The following is a 13,654-nucleotide window of genomic DNA, read 5'->3' as shown; positions in this document are numbered from 1 at the left end:
GAATGCCTCTCCCTCTACAGGGGATCGCAGTTCCTCATCAGTAACGGAACAAGGCTTAATGGAGAACGAGTGTGTTCCAATAACAGAAGCAGGTTTCAAAAGGTGAGTGATAAGAAACTTCTGTGAATTAAAAAAACTTGTTCTAACCCAATGCAAAGCAACTAAGAACCTTGAAAAAAGGTTTGACGAAATGTTAACGAGAATGGACAATTTAGAGAGGAATATAAGTGAATTGATGGAGCTGATAAACACAACATGAGAACTTCGCGAAGTATGCACAAGTTTAAACAGTCGAATTGATCAAGCAGAAGAAAGGATATCAGAAGTCGAGGACCAGCTCAGTGAAATGAAACGAGAAGACAAGATTGGAGAAAAAAGGATAAAAAGGAACGAGCAAAGTCTCCAGGAAATATGGGACTATGTGAAAAGACCTAACTTACGTTTGATAGGTGTACCTGAATGTGACGAAGAGAATGAATCCAAGTTGGAAAATACTCTTCAGGATATCATTCAGGAAAACTTTCCCAACCTAGCAAGGCAGGGTAATATTCAACTCCAGGTAATACAGAGAACACCACAAAGGTATTCTTCAAGAAGACCAACCCCAAGACACATAATCACCAGATTTATTAGGGTTGAAATGAAGGAGAAAATACTAAGGGAAGCCAGAGAGAAAGGTCAGGTTACCCATAAAGGGAAGCCTATCAGACTTACAGCAGATCTCTCAGCAGAAACCCTACAAGCCAGAAAAAGAGTGGGGACCAATATTTAACATCCTTAAAGAAAAGAACTTTCAACCCAGAATTTCATATCCAGCCCAACTAAGCTTTATAAGCGAAGGAAAAATTAAATCTTTTGCAAACAAACAAGTACTTAGAGAGTTCACCACCACCAGGCCTGCTTTACAAGAGCTTCTGAAAGAAGCACCATACATATAAAGGAACAACCAATATCAGCCTTTCCAAAAATATATCAAAAAGAAAAGAACATTAATACAATGAAAAACTTACATCAACTAATGGGCAAAACAGCCAGCTAGCATCAAATGCCAGTATTAAACTTATATATATTCTAATTGGATAAAAAGCCAAAACCCATCAGTATGCTGCATCCAGACCCATCTCACATGCAACTATACGCAAAGACTCAAAACAAAGAGAAGGAGGAAGATTTACCAACCAACCAGAGAGTAAAAATAAACAAATAAATTAAAAGCAGGAGATGCAATTCTCACCTCTGATAAAATAGACTTTAAAGCAACAAAGATCAAAAGAGGCAAAGAAGGACATTACATAATGGCAAAAGGATCAATGTAACAAGAAGAGCTAACGATTCTATAGATCAACCAGACAGAAAATTAACAAGGACATCCAGGACTTGAACTCAGACCCAGAACAAGTAAACTTAATAAACATTTATAGAACTCTCCACTTTAAATACACAAAACATACATTACCACCTCACACCTATTCCAAAGGTGACTATATAATTGGAAGTAAATCACTCCTCAGTAATCGCATAGCATTTCATAGGTTTAAATGAAATATTGGTTGGCTGCTTGTTTGTTATTTTCTTCCCTTATTCCTTCCTGTCTACATCATTAAGTATAATTATTGGTATAAAAGAGGTTTTCAATACTCATTACTAAACTGCATTCTAGCCTGGGCAAGAAAGCAATACTCCCATCCTCTCTCTCTCTTTCTCTTCCTTTTTCTTCCTCTTCTTCATTCTTTTTTTCTTTCTTTCTTTAAAAAACAAACAAACAAACAAAAAAAACAAAATGGAGATTTAATTACAAGATTAAGATTTCCCCTCACCAACACCTCACCACCACAGCAGCAGGGCTCCAGTGTAAAAACAGTGGGTTACAACAGAGAGCTGCCAGACACACACCAGAATTCCCGAGTTTCCGGAGAAGCTGCCAGACAAGAAGGGAGACAGAAACAGGAACATTCGAGGGAACTGAAGTCTCTGACACAACTACAGCAAACAGTACACACAGCCTAACTCCTAGGCACACAAACGAAAACCACTAAAGCCCGACTTACCTGAGTCACTATTACCTGACACATCATGCCCAACTATCAACAAAATTTATGACACGTTAACAGACACAGTAAAAATATATATATATATATTAGCCAGGCGTGGCGGTGCACACCTGTAGTCCCAGCTACTTGGGAGGCTGAGGCACGGGAATCACCTGAACCAGGGAGACAGAGGTTGCAGTGAGCCGAGATTGCACCATTGCACTCCAGTCTGGTGACAGAGCAAGACGCCATCTCAAATAAAAAAAAAAAAAGAAAAGAGTCTGGGCGCGGTGGCTCACGCCTGTAATCCCAGCACTTTGGGAGGCTGAAGCGGGCGGATCACCAGGTCAAAAGATCGAGACCATCCTGGCCAACATGGTGAAACCCCGTCTCTACTAAAAATACAAAAATTAGCTGGGTGTGGTGGTGGGCGCCTGTAGTCCCAGCTACTCAGAAGGCTGAGACAGAAGTATGTCTTGAACTCAGGAGGCAAAGGTTGCAGTGAGCCGAGATCGTGCCACTGCACTCCAGCCTGTGGGACAGAGTGCAACACCATTTCTTAAAAAAAAGTAAAAAAAGACTGTTTTCCTTTTTTTGAGACTCTGGAACCAGGTTTGTCTCCTCCGCTCCTGGGGTCTCTTGAAGAAGGAGGATGATGGAGTCTCCCTTGGGGGGCTGCTGTGGCAGTTGTCTGAGACCCCTGGGGCCCAGCCGATGGCAGATGACACTGTTATTATATTCATTGTCACCTGTCACATATCATGTAACCGTCACCTTCATTAGTGGGGACAATACCCTCACACCTCCATCATGGGCAGGCTACCACAGCCTCTATCAGGGGCCTGGCAGTCCCGTGGCCGCCAATAGAAAGCCAGGGCCCCCACCCTGGCAGACAGCGCCATCCCTGGCTTCCTCACAGGCCTGTCGTACCCAGCATGACCACCCCACAGAGATGGGGCTCTCACCACCACCCTCCCTGGCAGAAAGTGACCATGCCCTTGGTATGCAGAGCCAGCCAGGGATCACCCTGGCCCTCCCTGCTCACCACTGGGGAGGTGCCGTGGTTTGGAAGGCGGGTGTGGCGTGGATAAGCTTTGTCATATATGAAGCTGGAGCCTTCCCACCCCCACCGGCCTGCAGGCTGTGCTGTGGCCCTTCCACCAGGCCCAAGCCCCAAGGTCAGGTCAAAGCACCCACGTGGCTGCCCCTTCAAATCCCACCATGTGCCTGGCCCTGCGGCCTGTTTCCTGCACCAGAGCTGGGAGGTCAGGGTGCCCAGCCTCGATCTCCTGCACCCTCCACTAGCCCGCAGCCCCTCCCACTGTGCACAACCCACTGCACTGGAGGCCTGAGGCCGGGGTTCCAGCCCCGTGACCTCAGGCAGGCCCCTCGGCCCACTGACCTCGGGCTTCCAGCTGCCAGCTGCCATCTGCCCACCCGACCTCGCACACCCTTGTACCCACTCACTGGTGCCCTCTGCTCCTCCCTAACCCCACCCCAGGTTTGGGGAGGCCAGGAACTGCAAAGCGTCAGTTTGCCCAGCCGGGTGTGGACTCACCAAGTGCCTGGGAGCCTCTGGGAGCTGCCCATGCCAGGCCGGAGTGCCAGGGAGGGGCGGGGACAGCTGCAGACCCAAGATGTAAACAGGCGTGCAGGTATAAAAGCCGAAGCCCCTGGGCCTCTCCGCAGCCCAGCCTGACCCACCTTCCAGAGCTCCCAAAAGAAACCCGGCAGAGGTAAGCCCTGCCAGAGAGGGGGCGTGGGCCCTGGCTGCTGAGGTTATCCGGGCTAGATGGTGGGACTCGGGCCTCCTCTTCATCCACAGGACAAGGGTGGCCCTGGGAGACCCCGGGGGGGGCCAGGGGAGGTGGGGAAAGGGGTGGAGGAGGAGGAATGACCCTCCCTGTCCTGGGAGACCCCCCAGGGGCCCAGGGGAGGTGGGGAAAGGGGTGGGAGGAGAAGGAGCGACCCTCTCTGCCAGCAGCAGCACTTTGAGCCCCGGGGGAGCCCGGATGGAAGACAGCCGTTTGTGTCTGGCCCTGCAGGGCGCACGTGCGTGCACGCGTGTGCTGGCGTGAGCCTCTGTGGGCATGGCTGCAAGAGCTGGGGCCTCCGCATGGGGAGCTGGACCTGCTCACTCTGTCCCTAGACACCCAGGCTCAGAGTGGGGACGGGGATGGGGTCAGGCTGGCAGGGCAGTGGGTCCAAGGCCGGACTCCAGCAGGTACGCAGAGCCGGCTCTGGTCCCCTGCCTTGCCCCTGACCCAGAGGGACCCCGCTGTCTCCATCACCCCTTCCCCTGAGAGACCTCTCTCATCTCAGCGACTGGGTGGCAGAGGCTAGCTGCTGTGGGGAGACCACAGCCACCAAGGGTGGAAGGTCTGGAATGGTCCAGGCAGGGCGTCCCAGATGCAGCAATGCTGGGGTGGGGGTGGGGTCTGAGAGGTCTTAGCCCGGCCTGGAGGCTCTAGGAGCTCCAGCTGTGGAGGAGGGTAAAAGGAGTGGGGAGAAGAGGCCTTTCAGAGGAGAGAGGAGGCAGGGCCCAAGAATAGCTTGAGTGGTGTCTCGAAGCCTGCCCCGGCTGGACACCCCAGCTCACTCTGGGGTCCCGTGAAACTCCAGCCCAGGCTGGGGTGCAGGAGCTATAAATAAGCCAGCAGCCTGGAGCTGCAGCTCTGCCTCCCACCGGCTGCAGCCTGGATCTTGGGCTCCCCTGCCTTCAATGAGGGCGCCCTGAGAACAATGGGGTGGGGGGTGGTGACCGAGCCCAGCCCAGGGGCGTCCCCAGCGCTCTACAGATAGGACATTGAATCCTGGCTCAGCCACTTTCAGCCTGGAATTCAGCCCAGCCCCTCCTTTGTAAAGGAGGTGACACTGGCCCCGCATGGAAGGCAGGTGTCCTCTCTTCCAAAATGGGTCCCCAAGATGCCAGCGCCGGGGAGAGGGGAACCAGAGTCCCAGCTCTGGATGAAGTGGGGCAGGGCCTGTCCTGATCCTGAGGGCCTCTGAGGCCCAGGCCTGTCCCACATCCCCCCTCACCACCGCCCTGCTGGCTGGGGGAATCGGCCACTGCAGGGACTCGGGGGGCCACAGCTCCAGCCTCACACAGCAGGCAAGCCCACTCCCCACCATCTCCCTTCCCTCCTGCCTCCTCCCACAACCCCGTGAATGGGGCAGGCGTCTCCCCACATCAAGTGGCAGGTGCAGGCACTATGGTTTGGGGAGCAGGACCCGGTCCAGGGCTGCAGCTGGGGCCCCACAAACCCCCAGGCCGCCAGGGTTGGGCTGCAACCCTTGACCTGTGGCTCCCCTATCCAGAGAGCAGAGGTGCCTCTGGCCACTGCTCAGCCCCACTCGAGAACCCGGGCCGCCCCTCCTGGCAGCAAGAGCGTGTTCCAGAAGGCTCTACCACCCCATGAACTTTCGAGAGGGCCAAGAAGCCTGGGACATCCGCCGCCTGTTGAGCTCTGAGATAGCTGCTGTGCTGAGCCCCAGAACCCAACCCTCCCCCGGGGACAGCAACCTGAGAGCCCAGCAGGTCACAAGGCGCTGCTGTGAGGGGCACGGGACAGCCCAGCCCCACCCGCTGGCCCCTCTGCCTGTGCCCAGACCCCCATCTGCCTGGCTGGAATCCCAGCCTGCCTCGGGCGCCCTGGCACAACACCAACACTGTGACACCTGTCATCGTTCCCACTTTAAGGCAGGACCTAGCCCCATGCAGGCTCTACATCTGCTCTGGCTCAAGCAGCACCCCCGATCCATGCGTGCACCCCACAAATTGACTCCCTATCTACCCCAGGGCCAGGATGGATGAGGACTTCTCCTCCCAGATGAAGAAGATGGCCTTGGCCATGGGCACGTCCCTGTCAGACAAGGACATTGACATGCTACCCACGGACATGAGACACCACGGTACAGCACGCCCCACCCGGCACAGCCCCCCACCCATCCATCCCAGCCGCGGTCGGGGACCTCACCCCTTTTCTGGGGCTGATGGGTCCAGGACACTAGGACCTGTGGTGGGTGGGGACATGGGGTTGTGGGACCTGCGGCGAGGGGGTGGGGAGGGCAGGGATGTGGGGAGCAAGACCTTCAGAGGCAGGACGTGGGGGGTGGCGCGCGGTCCCTGCAGGGGCAGGAATGTGGGGGTGTAGGACCTGCGGGGGTGGGGACCTGGGGGGGACAAGGCCTGTGGGGGCGGGGACCTGGGGTGGGAGGGACCTGCAGGGGCAGGGATGTGGGGGTGCAGAACCTGCAGGGGCGGGCACCTGGGGATGAGGCCCGGCAGCCCCATCCCAGGGCAGCGTCTTCCCCGAGGCCCCGCCTGAGTGGGGTCGGCCCTTGGTGATCTAGCCTGGTTGCCCCAGGTTCCTTCAACTACCTCAAGTTCTTCGAGCACATGCGCAAGTTCCACGCCTTGGGCCAGCTGGATGACGCCATCCGCAAGGCCTTCCAGGTCCTGGACAAGGATAAGAGCGGCTTCATCGAGTGGAACGAGATCAAGTAATGGCCGGCGGCGGGAGGGGCAGGGCCCAGGCCACCAAGAGCCCCGAATGCTCACCCGGCAGACCCAGCCTTCCCCCACCGGGTCCCCGCTGGCCTTGTGGCTGGCAGGGCTGAGCCAGAACCAGCTAGAGGCCCAGGAAGCCCAGAGGCCCATGCTCCCGGCCCCGAGTGCCCTCACCTACACAGTGAGGGTGAACGGCTGGGAGCCACCGGGCACTGGCCGGAAGCCCCTTGGCCCTGACACCAGCCCCCCTGGCCCCAGGTACATCCTGTCCATCATCCCCAGCAGCGGGCCCACAGCCCCGCTGACAGACGAGGAGGCCGAGGCCATGATCCAGGCGGCGGACACAGACGGGGACGGAAGGATCGGCTACGAAGGTGGGGCCCCCTCAGGACCGTCCTTACCTGGCCAGGCCGTCACCCTTGCCCATGGTCCCGCCCCAAGGGCACCTGCACCCAACTGGCAGACGAGGAAACCCAGGCTCAGGGGTCTGGGCCGGGAGCCGAGGGGCTCTTCCTGGGGCCAAGGACCCCACTGCAGAGAGGTGGCTGGGTGGGCTTTGGGAAGGCCAGCTGTGGTGGAGCCGGCAGGTGTGGGGTCTCAGGCTCGGGGCTGCGTCTTCTGGGAGGCCCAGGGTCTTTGAGGCTCTCCATGGCTGCCCTGAGGTCTGGGCCATCTCACTTCCACCCAACCCCAACTGCTGGCCATAGGCCTGGAGGGCAGAGGTCACACAAGGTGGGCTGGGCCTCCAGATGCCCCCTGCCCAGCCGTGGCCCTGTTCTCATCTGCCTAGGTCTGGAAACCCCAGCAAACCCCGCTCGTGGGGGGCCACAAGTCTTGACAGGGGGAAGCCTGGCCCCTCAGAACTCAGACCCCCCCAGCTGTTCCATGCCTCAGTTTCCCCACTGAGAGATGATCACAGGAGTGAGCTCCTGCTCTCAGACGGTCTGTGGGAATTCCTGAGGGTCTCTGCAGAGACCCAGGCCATTGCAAGCCTGCAGTCCCCAGCTGGGGTCAACCCACGATAACCAGGCAGCCGGGCCCAGGGCATGGGGTCCCGGCCAGACAGGCTGGAGGCCTGCTCCCCACTCAGGGGCTCAGGGACAGGACCCTCTGGACACTCCCTCTTCCTCCTCTGAGAGTTAAAAGGCCTGCAGGGATTGGGGGACACGAGACAGGGAATACTTACTAGAAACTGGTCTCTTGCTCTAGAATTTTCTGAATTGATCAAAAAGGAGAAAATTCCCAAGAAGAAGTAGCAACATGACCAGCCCTGGCCAGCCAAGGGGCTCCTACGGGGTAACTCGGGGTGCCCACGTGCCTGGGCAGAAGTCGCTGGGGCCTGTAGGAGGAGGCAGCCGTGAGGGTCGACCCAGCTCTTGCCAGAAAATGGAAGAAAAGCAGCATTAAGTGAATGACGCAGCCTCGTGTGTCTGTTGGGGGTGTTGGTGTGAAGTGGGGTGGGGGCAGGATCAGGGCATGGGTGACGACAGCTGGGGGGTAGGGTGGGCACCCCCGAGGGCCGCCTTGCCGCAAGGTTCCATCCAGGTGGGACTCCCGGTGAGCAGGTACACGGTGCTCTCTGGGCCCAGACCCCTGAAGGGCCCCTTCCCAATCTGCAATGGGCCTGGCCTGGGGCCACTCGGGGCCACACACCCCCACTTCACACAGCAGCTGCCTGACCGTGGTACGGGGACACCCGCAGCCCCCGGGTGCCCCCTAGTTCTAGGCAGAAGCACCTGAAAACCCTCCTCCGCCCCCATCTCCTGCCTGCTCAGGCTCCCGGGCTGGCCCTTCTACCTCCGGCCGTGTCTCCCTCTGTAGTGCTCCTCTCCCCGCTTAGCACTTCCAGCATGACCCCAGCCCAGCTTTTGGGCCTCTGTCCGCCTGACACTCACTTGCCCAGAGCTCCCCATCTAGTGGCCTAAGGACCCCCGGCCCCCCAGGCCCTGTGTGGGAGGAGCAGCAGGGGCCTGGGCCCCCTTGGTGCCATTTGTGGATGTGGGCATCGGCCTCCAGCAGCTCACTGGCCACACAGGACTCCAGGCTCTGTGGGCTGGTGGCATTTAAGGCGCTGGGGACCTGAGTCCCGGCTCGCCCCAGAAGGGAAGACACCTGCCCATCAGGGGAGCCCTTGCTGGGCTTAGGGGAGCCAGAACGGTGCTGCTGCAGGGGTAAGAGCTGCTCCAGGGGCGAGTGAGGCATTTGTTGGGGTCAGTTTGTCGCAGTGACAAGAATGAGGCTAATTCACATGGTCCTCACGGTCCACCCGCAGGTAACTACCTGGGGAGCAGGACCCGGTCCAGGGCTGCAGCTGGCGCCCCTCAAACCCCCAGGCCGCCAGGGTTGGGTTGCAACCCTTGACCTATGGCTCCCCTACCCAGAGAGCAGAGGCACCTCTAGCCACTGCTCAGCCCCACTCGAGAACCCGGGCCGCCCCTCCTGGCTCCATCTCGAAATACACACAGAGCCCGAGCCCCCGCCCACACCACCCCGCCATGGTCACTTTTGCCTGGGCAGCCACCATGCTCTCCCGGTTGGTCTCTCCGCCTCTACCCTCTGAAGGTCCATTCTCAACTTGGCGGCTGGTGGCCTCCCTCTGGGAACCCTCCTAGGGCCCTCCTCTCACACAGGGTGAAGCCAGGCCCTAGAGGCCTCACAGACTGTGGTTCCCACTTTCCCTCTGACCTGAGACCCCCACGGCCTTCCCCTCCCCATGCAGCCACGGGGCCCCCCTGCTTCCTCAGCCAGGCACCAGCCTGCTCCAGGGCCTTTGCACGGCACGCCCTTAGCCCAGCACGCTCTCCCCGAGACATCCCGCTACCAGACAGACTCTCTCCTCCTCCTTCGATGTTTTCTGCAAACGTCACATCCCCATGAGGTCGTCTTCACCTGCCCTATGTGGTATTTCACTCGCCCTCAGCAGCATCCTGCGTCCCCCTGGACCAGGTCTTTTCCCCAAAGCACTCCCCGTCCCCTAATATGCTACGACATTGGCGTACGTACTGCATTAATCATGAGCAAAGCATTGGTGCTGAGATCCAGAGTGAGTGCAGGTGGCACAGGCTGCCCCATCGGGCATCTGCCAGTCAGTAGCAGGGCTGAGGGGCCGCCGGGTAGCCTCCTGCTGTCCAGAGCCTGTCCAGGGGTAGGGGCTTTGGCTGCAGCTGCTATGGGCGACCCAGTGGGAGTACAAACGGCGGAGAACCGACCTCACCAACTGGAGGCCGCCCTCACAGTCAGCCCCTGCTCCTCCCTCCCAGCCAGAGCCACATTGAGCCCGAGGGACAGGGGGCTGGCAAGAGTCAGTCCCAGGGCCAGATCCAGCCCCACACTGGCTAGGCCTGGTTTTGGACCGTCTGGGACAGCTTTGTCTTCACTGTGCTTAAAGAGGCCGTAGAAAGTTTGAAACTAAGAAGGGGCTGGGCGTGGTGGCTCACGCCTGTATCCCAGCACTGTGGGAGTCCAAGGCGGGTAGATCACCTGAGGCCAGGAGTTCAAGACCAGCCCGGCCAACATGGCCAAACTCCATCTCTACTAAAAATGCAAAAATTAGCCGGGCATGGCGGTGCTAGCCTGTAATCCCAGCTACTCGGGAGGCTGAGGCATGAGAACTGCTTGGACCCAGGAAGTGGAGGTTGCAGCGAGCCAAGATCACACCACTGCACTCCAGTCTGGGCAACAGAGTAAGATTCTGCCTGGAAAAAAAAAAAACCCGAAACAAAACACAGAGACAGCAGGGTTTCACCACGTTGCCCAGGCTGGTCTCAAACTCCTGGGCTCAAGAGATCTGCCTAGGCTGGGCGCAGTGGCTCATGCCTGTAATCCCAGCACTTTGGGAGGCCGAGGTGGGCAGATCACCCAAGGTTAGGAGTTCAAGACCAGCCTGGCCAACATGGTGAAACCCTGCCTCTGCAGGACACACGTTATTTTTAAATATGTAAAGCATTTACCAAAATTGTCCAAACACTGGGTCCAAAGCAAGACTCAATCAAGAGGAAGGATGGAAATAATATGGAACATTCTCTGACCACAGAGAAGCTAGAAGTTTAAAAATAAAGGAAGCAATGCAGTTCTAAACAGCTATGGCTCAAAGGGACCAGCCTGCAAATTAGAAGCCGTTTCACACCTAAGAATAAGGACAATACAACGTGCCAACTTGTGGTTGCAGCTCAAGTGGTGCCTTGAAGGAAATTCATGGACTTAGATGCACAGACGGGAAAGGAAAAAGGGCTGGGAATCACTTCTCTAAGTGTCCTTCCCAAGAGATTAGGACAGAAAAGGAAACGGGCAGCAGGGGACACACGGAAACGTTAAAGGTCTTGCTTTCTGTCCGTCTCCTCTGCTGGAACGTAAACCCCTCGAGGGCTGGGTGGTCTGGTCATGGCTGTACCCAAATTCTAGGCCTGGCATGGACAGAGCATGGAAACTGTCACAGAAGCAGGCTCTGCCAGGAGAGAATGGAGTATGAGGGAGGCGAGCCAGGCGGGGTGGAATGAACTCGGCCAGAGTCCATTTGTACTTCTAAGGTCTGGCCCCCACCCCAAAGCCCTCCCCTCACCCCCAACAGCCCACCAACCTGGAGAGGTAAGTGACCCAGCTGAGAGAAGGGAGCCCAGCTTTCTCAACGGTAGAGACTCGGGGCGCCCCCCGCGGTGGCTCAGAGACCCCTCATCCCCCTGGGGACCCCCACAGTGTCCTGCTGGGTGAAGCCAGCTCTGGCTTACTGTCTATTGGGCACTAGAACTACCCGGAGCAGAAGGAGCTGGAAGGCGGAGGCAACAGGTTTAACCTGGGCCTTTCCCGGAATGCTGGGACTTCATAGCCACCCCTGAAGCACAGAGCCACCCCCTGCCCACCCCACTCCCAGACTCCCAAGCTCCACTCCCCGCAGGGAGGAGAAATGGCATCTCAGCCCCCCCTCAGGCAACCCTATCCAGGTGAAGCCGCCTGGCAGACACGCCTTCCCTGTGCTCCAGCCTCTCAGGGACACACTTCTCATCAGCAGGACTCGTGAGGCCACGAGGCTGGAGAGCAGCACGGAGACAGGAATGATACGCAGCCCCAGTCCCTTATGTCAAAAGCAAATTATCTTTCTTGTATGTGACAACTAAAATTTGAATTAAAAACCAACAGGCTGGGCATGGTGGTTCGCACCTGTAATTCCACTTTGGGAGGCCGAGATGGGGTGATCACTTGAACCCAGGAGCTTGAGACCAATGTGGTCCACATAGTGAGACTGTCTATAAAAATTAAAGTTAAAGCAGCTGGGTATGGTTTCCCACTACCAGGGAGTCCCAGCTACCTGGGAGGCTGAGGTGGGAGGATCACTTGAGGCTAGGAGTTCAAGGCTGCAGTGAGCTATGATTGCGCCACCGCACTCCAGCTTGGGCAGCAGAGCAAGACCTTATCTCAAAAAATAAAAATTGAAAAATTAAAAACAACAACAAAACAAAACCCAAGAGATGCAGCGGCCCAGAGGTGGCCCCAAATGCAAAAGGTTCACCACATGCCCTCATGAACAAACAAATGAAGGTCTCAGGAACGCGGGAGAAATGAGTGAACAAATGAAACCCATCGAGCAGGGGCTGGGAAGCCAGGGACGCCCCTGGCTGGAGGTCACACCCGTTTCTCGCTCCTTTTCTGGGCTATGTCCGCTTTAGGGCATTTTCCCAGCCTCACCCCCGAGGTCCTGAGCTTCCCCAGCCTAGGCCTGGACCTGGGAACCTGGAGGGTGGTGAGAAGGACCCAGGGGCCTGCACCCCCTGCCAGGCAGCAGACCCACACCAGCTACAGGGCAAAGCCCATCTCACACACACCGCTGGTCACCAAAGCCCAAATGGGTACCAGGAACAATGCCACCTCTCCCCGGGAAGGGTAAAAACCAAGGCAGGCCTCGTGTCCAGGGCAGTGACTTGGCCAGCAGGATGGTGCTGGGCAGGGGACCTTGAGCCTGGCCGGCCCCTCCCGGGGGAAGGCAAGCCTCGGGCAGGGTCTCAGGGCAGGCCTGGGCAGCACCTCTGCTCCGTGGGGGGCTTCCCAGGACCACAGGCACCGGCACAGCAGCTGCTACAGCCAGGGAGGTCCTAGCCAGGCTGCAGGTGGGAAGACTGAGGACTGGGGCCGATGGGCCTCCCTGGTGCAGATGCTGGGATGGTGTGGTGTGGCAGCGAGAGCGACCCCAAAGCCAGGTCCCAGGATGGTGTGGCCTGCCCAGAGGCCCTCATCACCCACCAAGCGTTCAGGCGCAGCCTCGGCTCTGCCATCCTAGCGAGTGGGCATGCAGCACTCACTTCCTGGTCAGTGTAGATGGAGGTGGAGGGAGGATTGCCCCCTCAAGGATTTGAGGCAGGTTGTGAGCTGACCAGGCCAAGTGTAGAGGCCTGAGCACCAGGCTAGGTGTGAACAGGCGCCCTGGGCCAGCAGGGGACCTGGTGCCCTCTCCTGCTCTCCCCTGCATGGGACCTTCCCCAGTGCCCCCCTCCGCATGGGCGGGCCCTGTCCATCCTCATTTCTTGAGCACTCCAGGCTGTCACATCTTGACAGTGGGGCGGAGCAGGGGGAGTTTCCTGTCCCTCTAGAGTCTCTCCAGCCATAGGGGGCACAGTGGCAGCCATGGGCTTCAAGCACCTGCAGGGCTGGGGTGGGGCCCTCAGAGCTCCTCCCAAGGGGTGAGTTCTGCTGAGCAACTCCTGCACCTGGCCAGGAACGGGGTGGGGAATTCTCTGTGCTCAGGGCTGGAGCCTGAGTCTCGGGGCCCAGGGCAAGGCAGAGAACAAAAACTTGGGGGTCAGGCTGAGTGCTGGGGGGCTGCTGGCTGAGTGCTGGAGGGCTGCTGAGTGCAGGTGGGCTCCTGGCTGAGTGTAGGAGGCTGCTGGCTGAGGGCTGGGGGGCTGCTGGCTGAGTGCTGGCGGGTGCTGGCTGAGGGCTGGGGAGTTGCTGGCTGAATGCAGGGGGCTGCTGGATGAGTGCAGGCGACTCCTGGCTGAGTGCAGGGGGCCGCTGGCTGAGTTTGGGGGCCGCTGGCTGAGTGCTGGGGGCTGCTGGCTGAGTGCAGGGGGCCGCTGGCTGAGTGCTAGGGGTTGCTAGCTGGGGGGCAGATGGTCAAGCCTCATGA

The 13,654-nt window shown here is 58.0% G+C and overlaps 1 protein-coding gene across 1 annotated transcript; it reads left to right on the top strand.

The window, feature by feature from the left end:
• Positions 1–5,836: 5,836 nt before the first annotated feature.
• PVALEF (parvalbumin like EF-hand containing) lies at positions 5,837–7,796 on the top strand. The gene is made up of 4 exons (XM_064369409.1): positions 5,837–5,942; positions 6,398–6,533; positions 6,799–6,914; positions 7,750–7,796. The coding sequence occupies exons 1-4, from the start codon at positions 5,837–5,839 to the stop codon at positions 7,794–7,796; spliced, it is 405 nt and encodes a 134-aa protein (XP_064225479.1).
• The last annotated feature ends 5,858 nt before the right edge of the window (positions 7,797–13,654 follow it).

The sequence above is a fragment of the Aotus nancymaae genome, unplaced genomic scaffold, assembly GCF_030222135.1.
Source record: "Aotus nancymaae isolate 86718 unplaced genomic scaffold, 86718_ANA_hifiasm-v0.15.2.pri h1tg000089l, whole genome shotgun sequence".
In the NCBI taxonomy this organism is placed as follows: domain Eukaryota; kingdom Metazoa; phylum Chordata; class Mammalia; order Primates; family Aotidae; genus Aotus; species Aotus nancymaae.
This window is presented reverse-complemented; position numbering and strand designations above follow the sequence as displayed.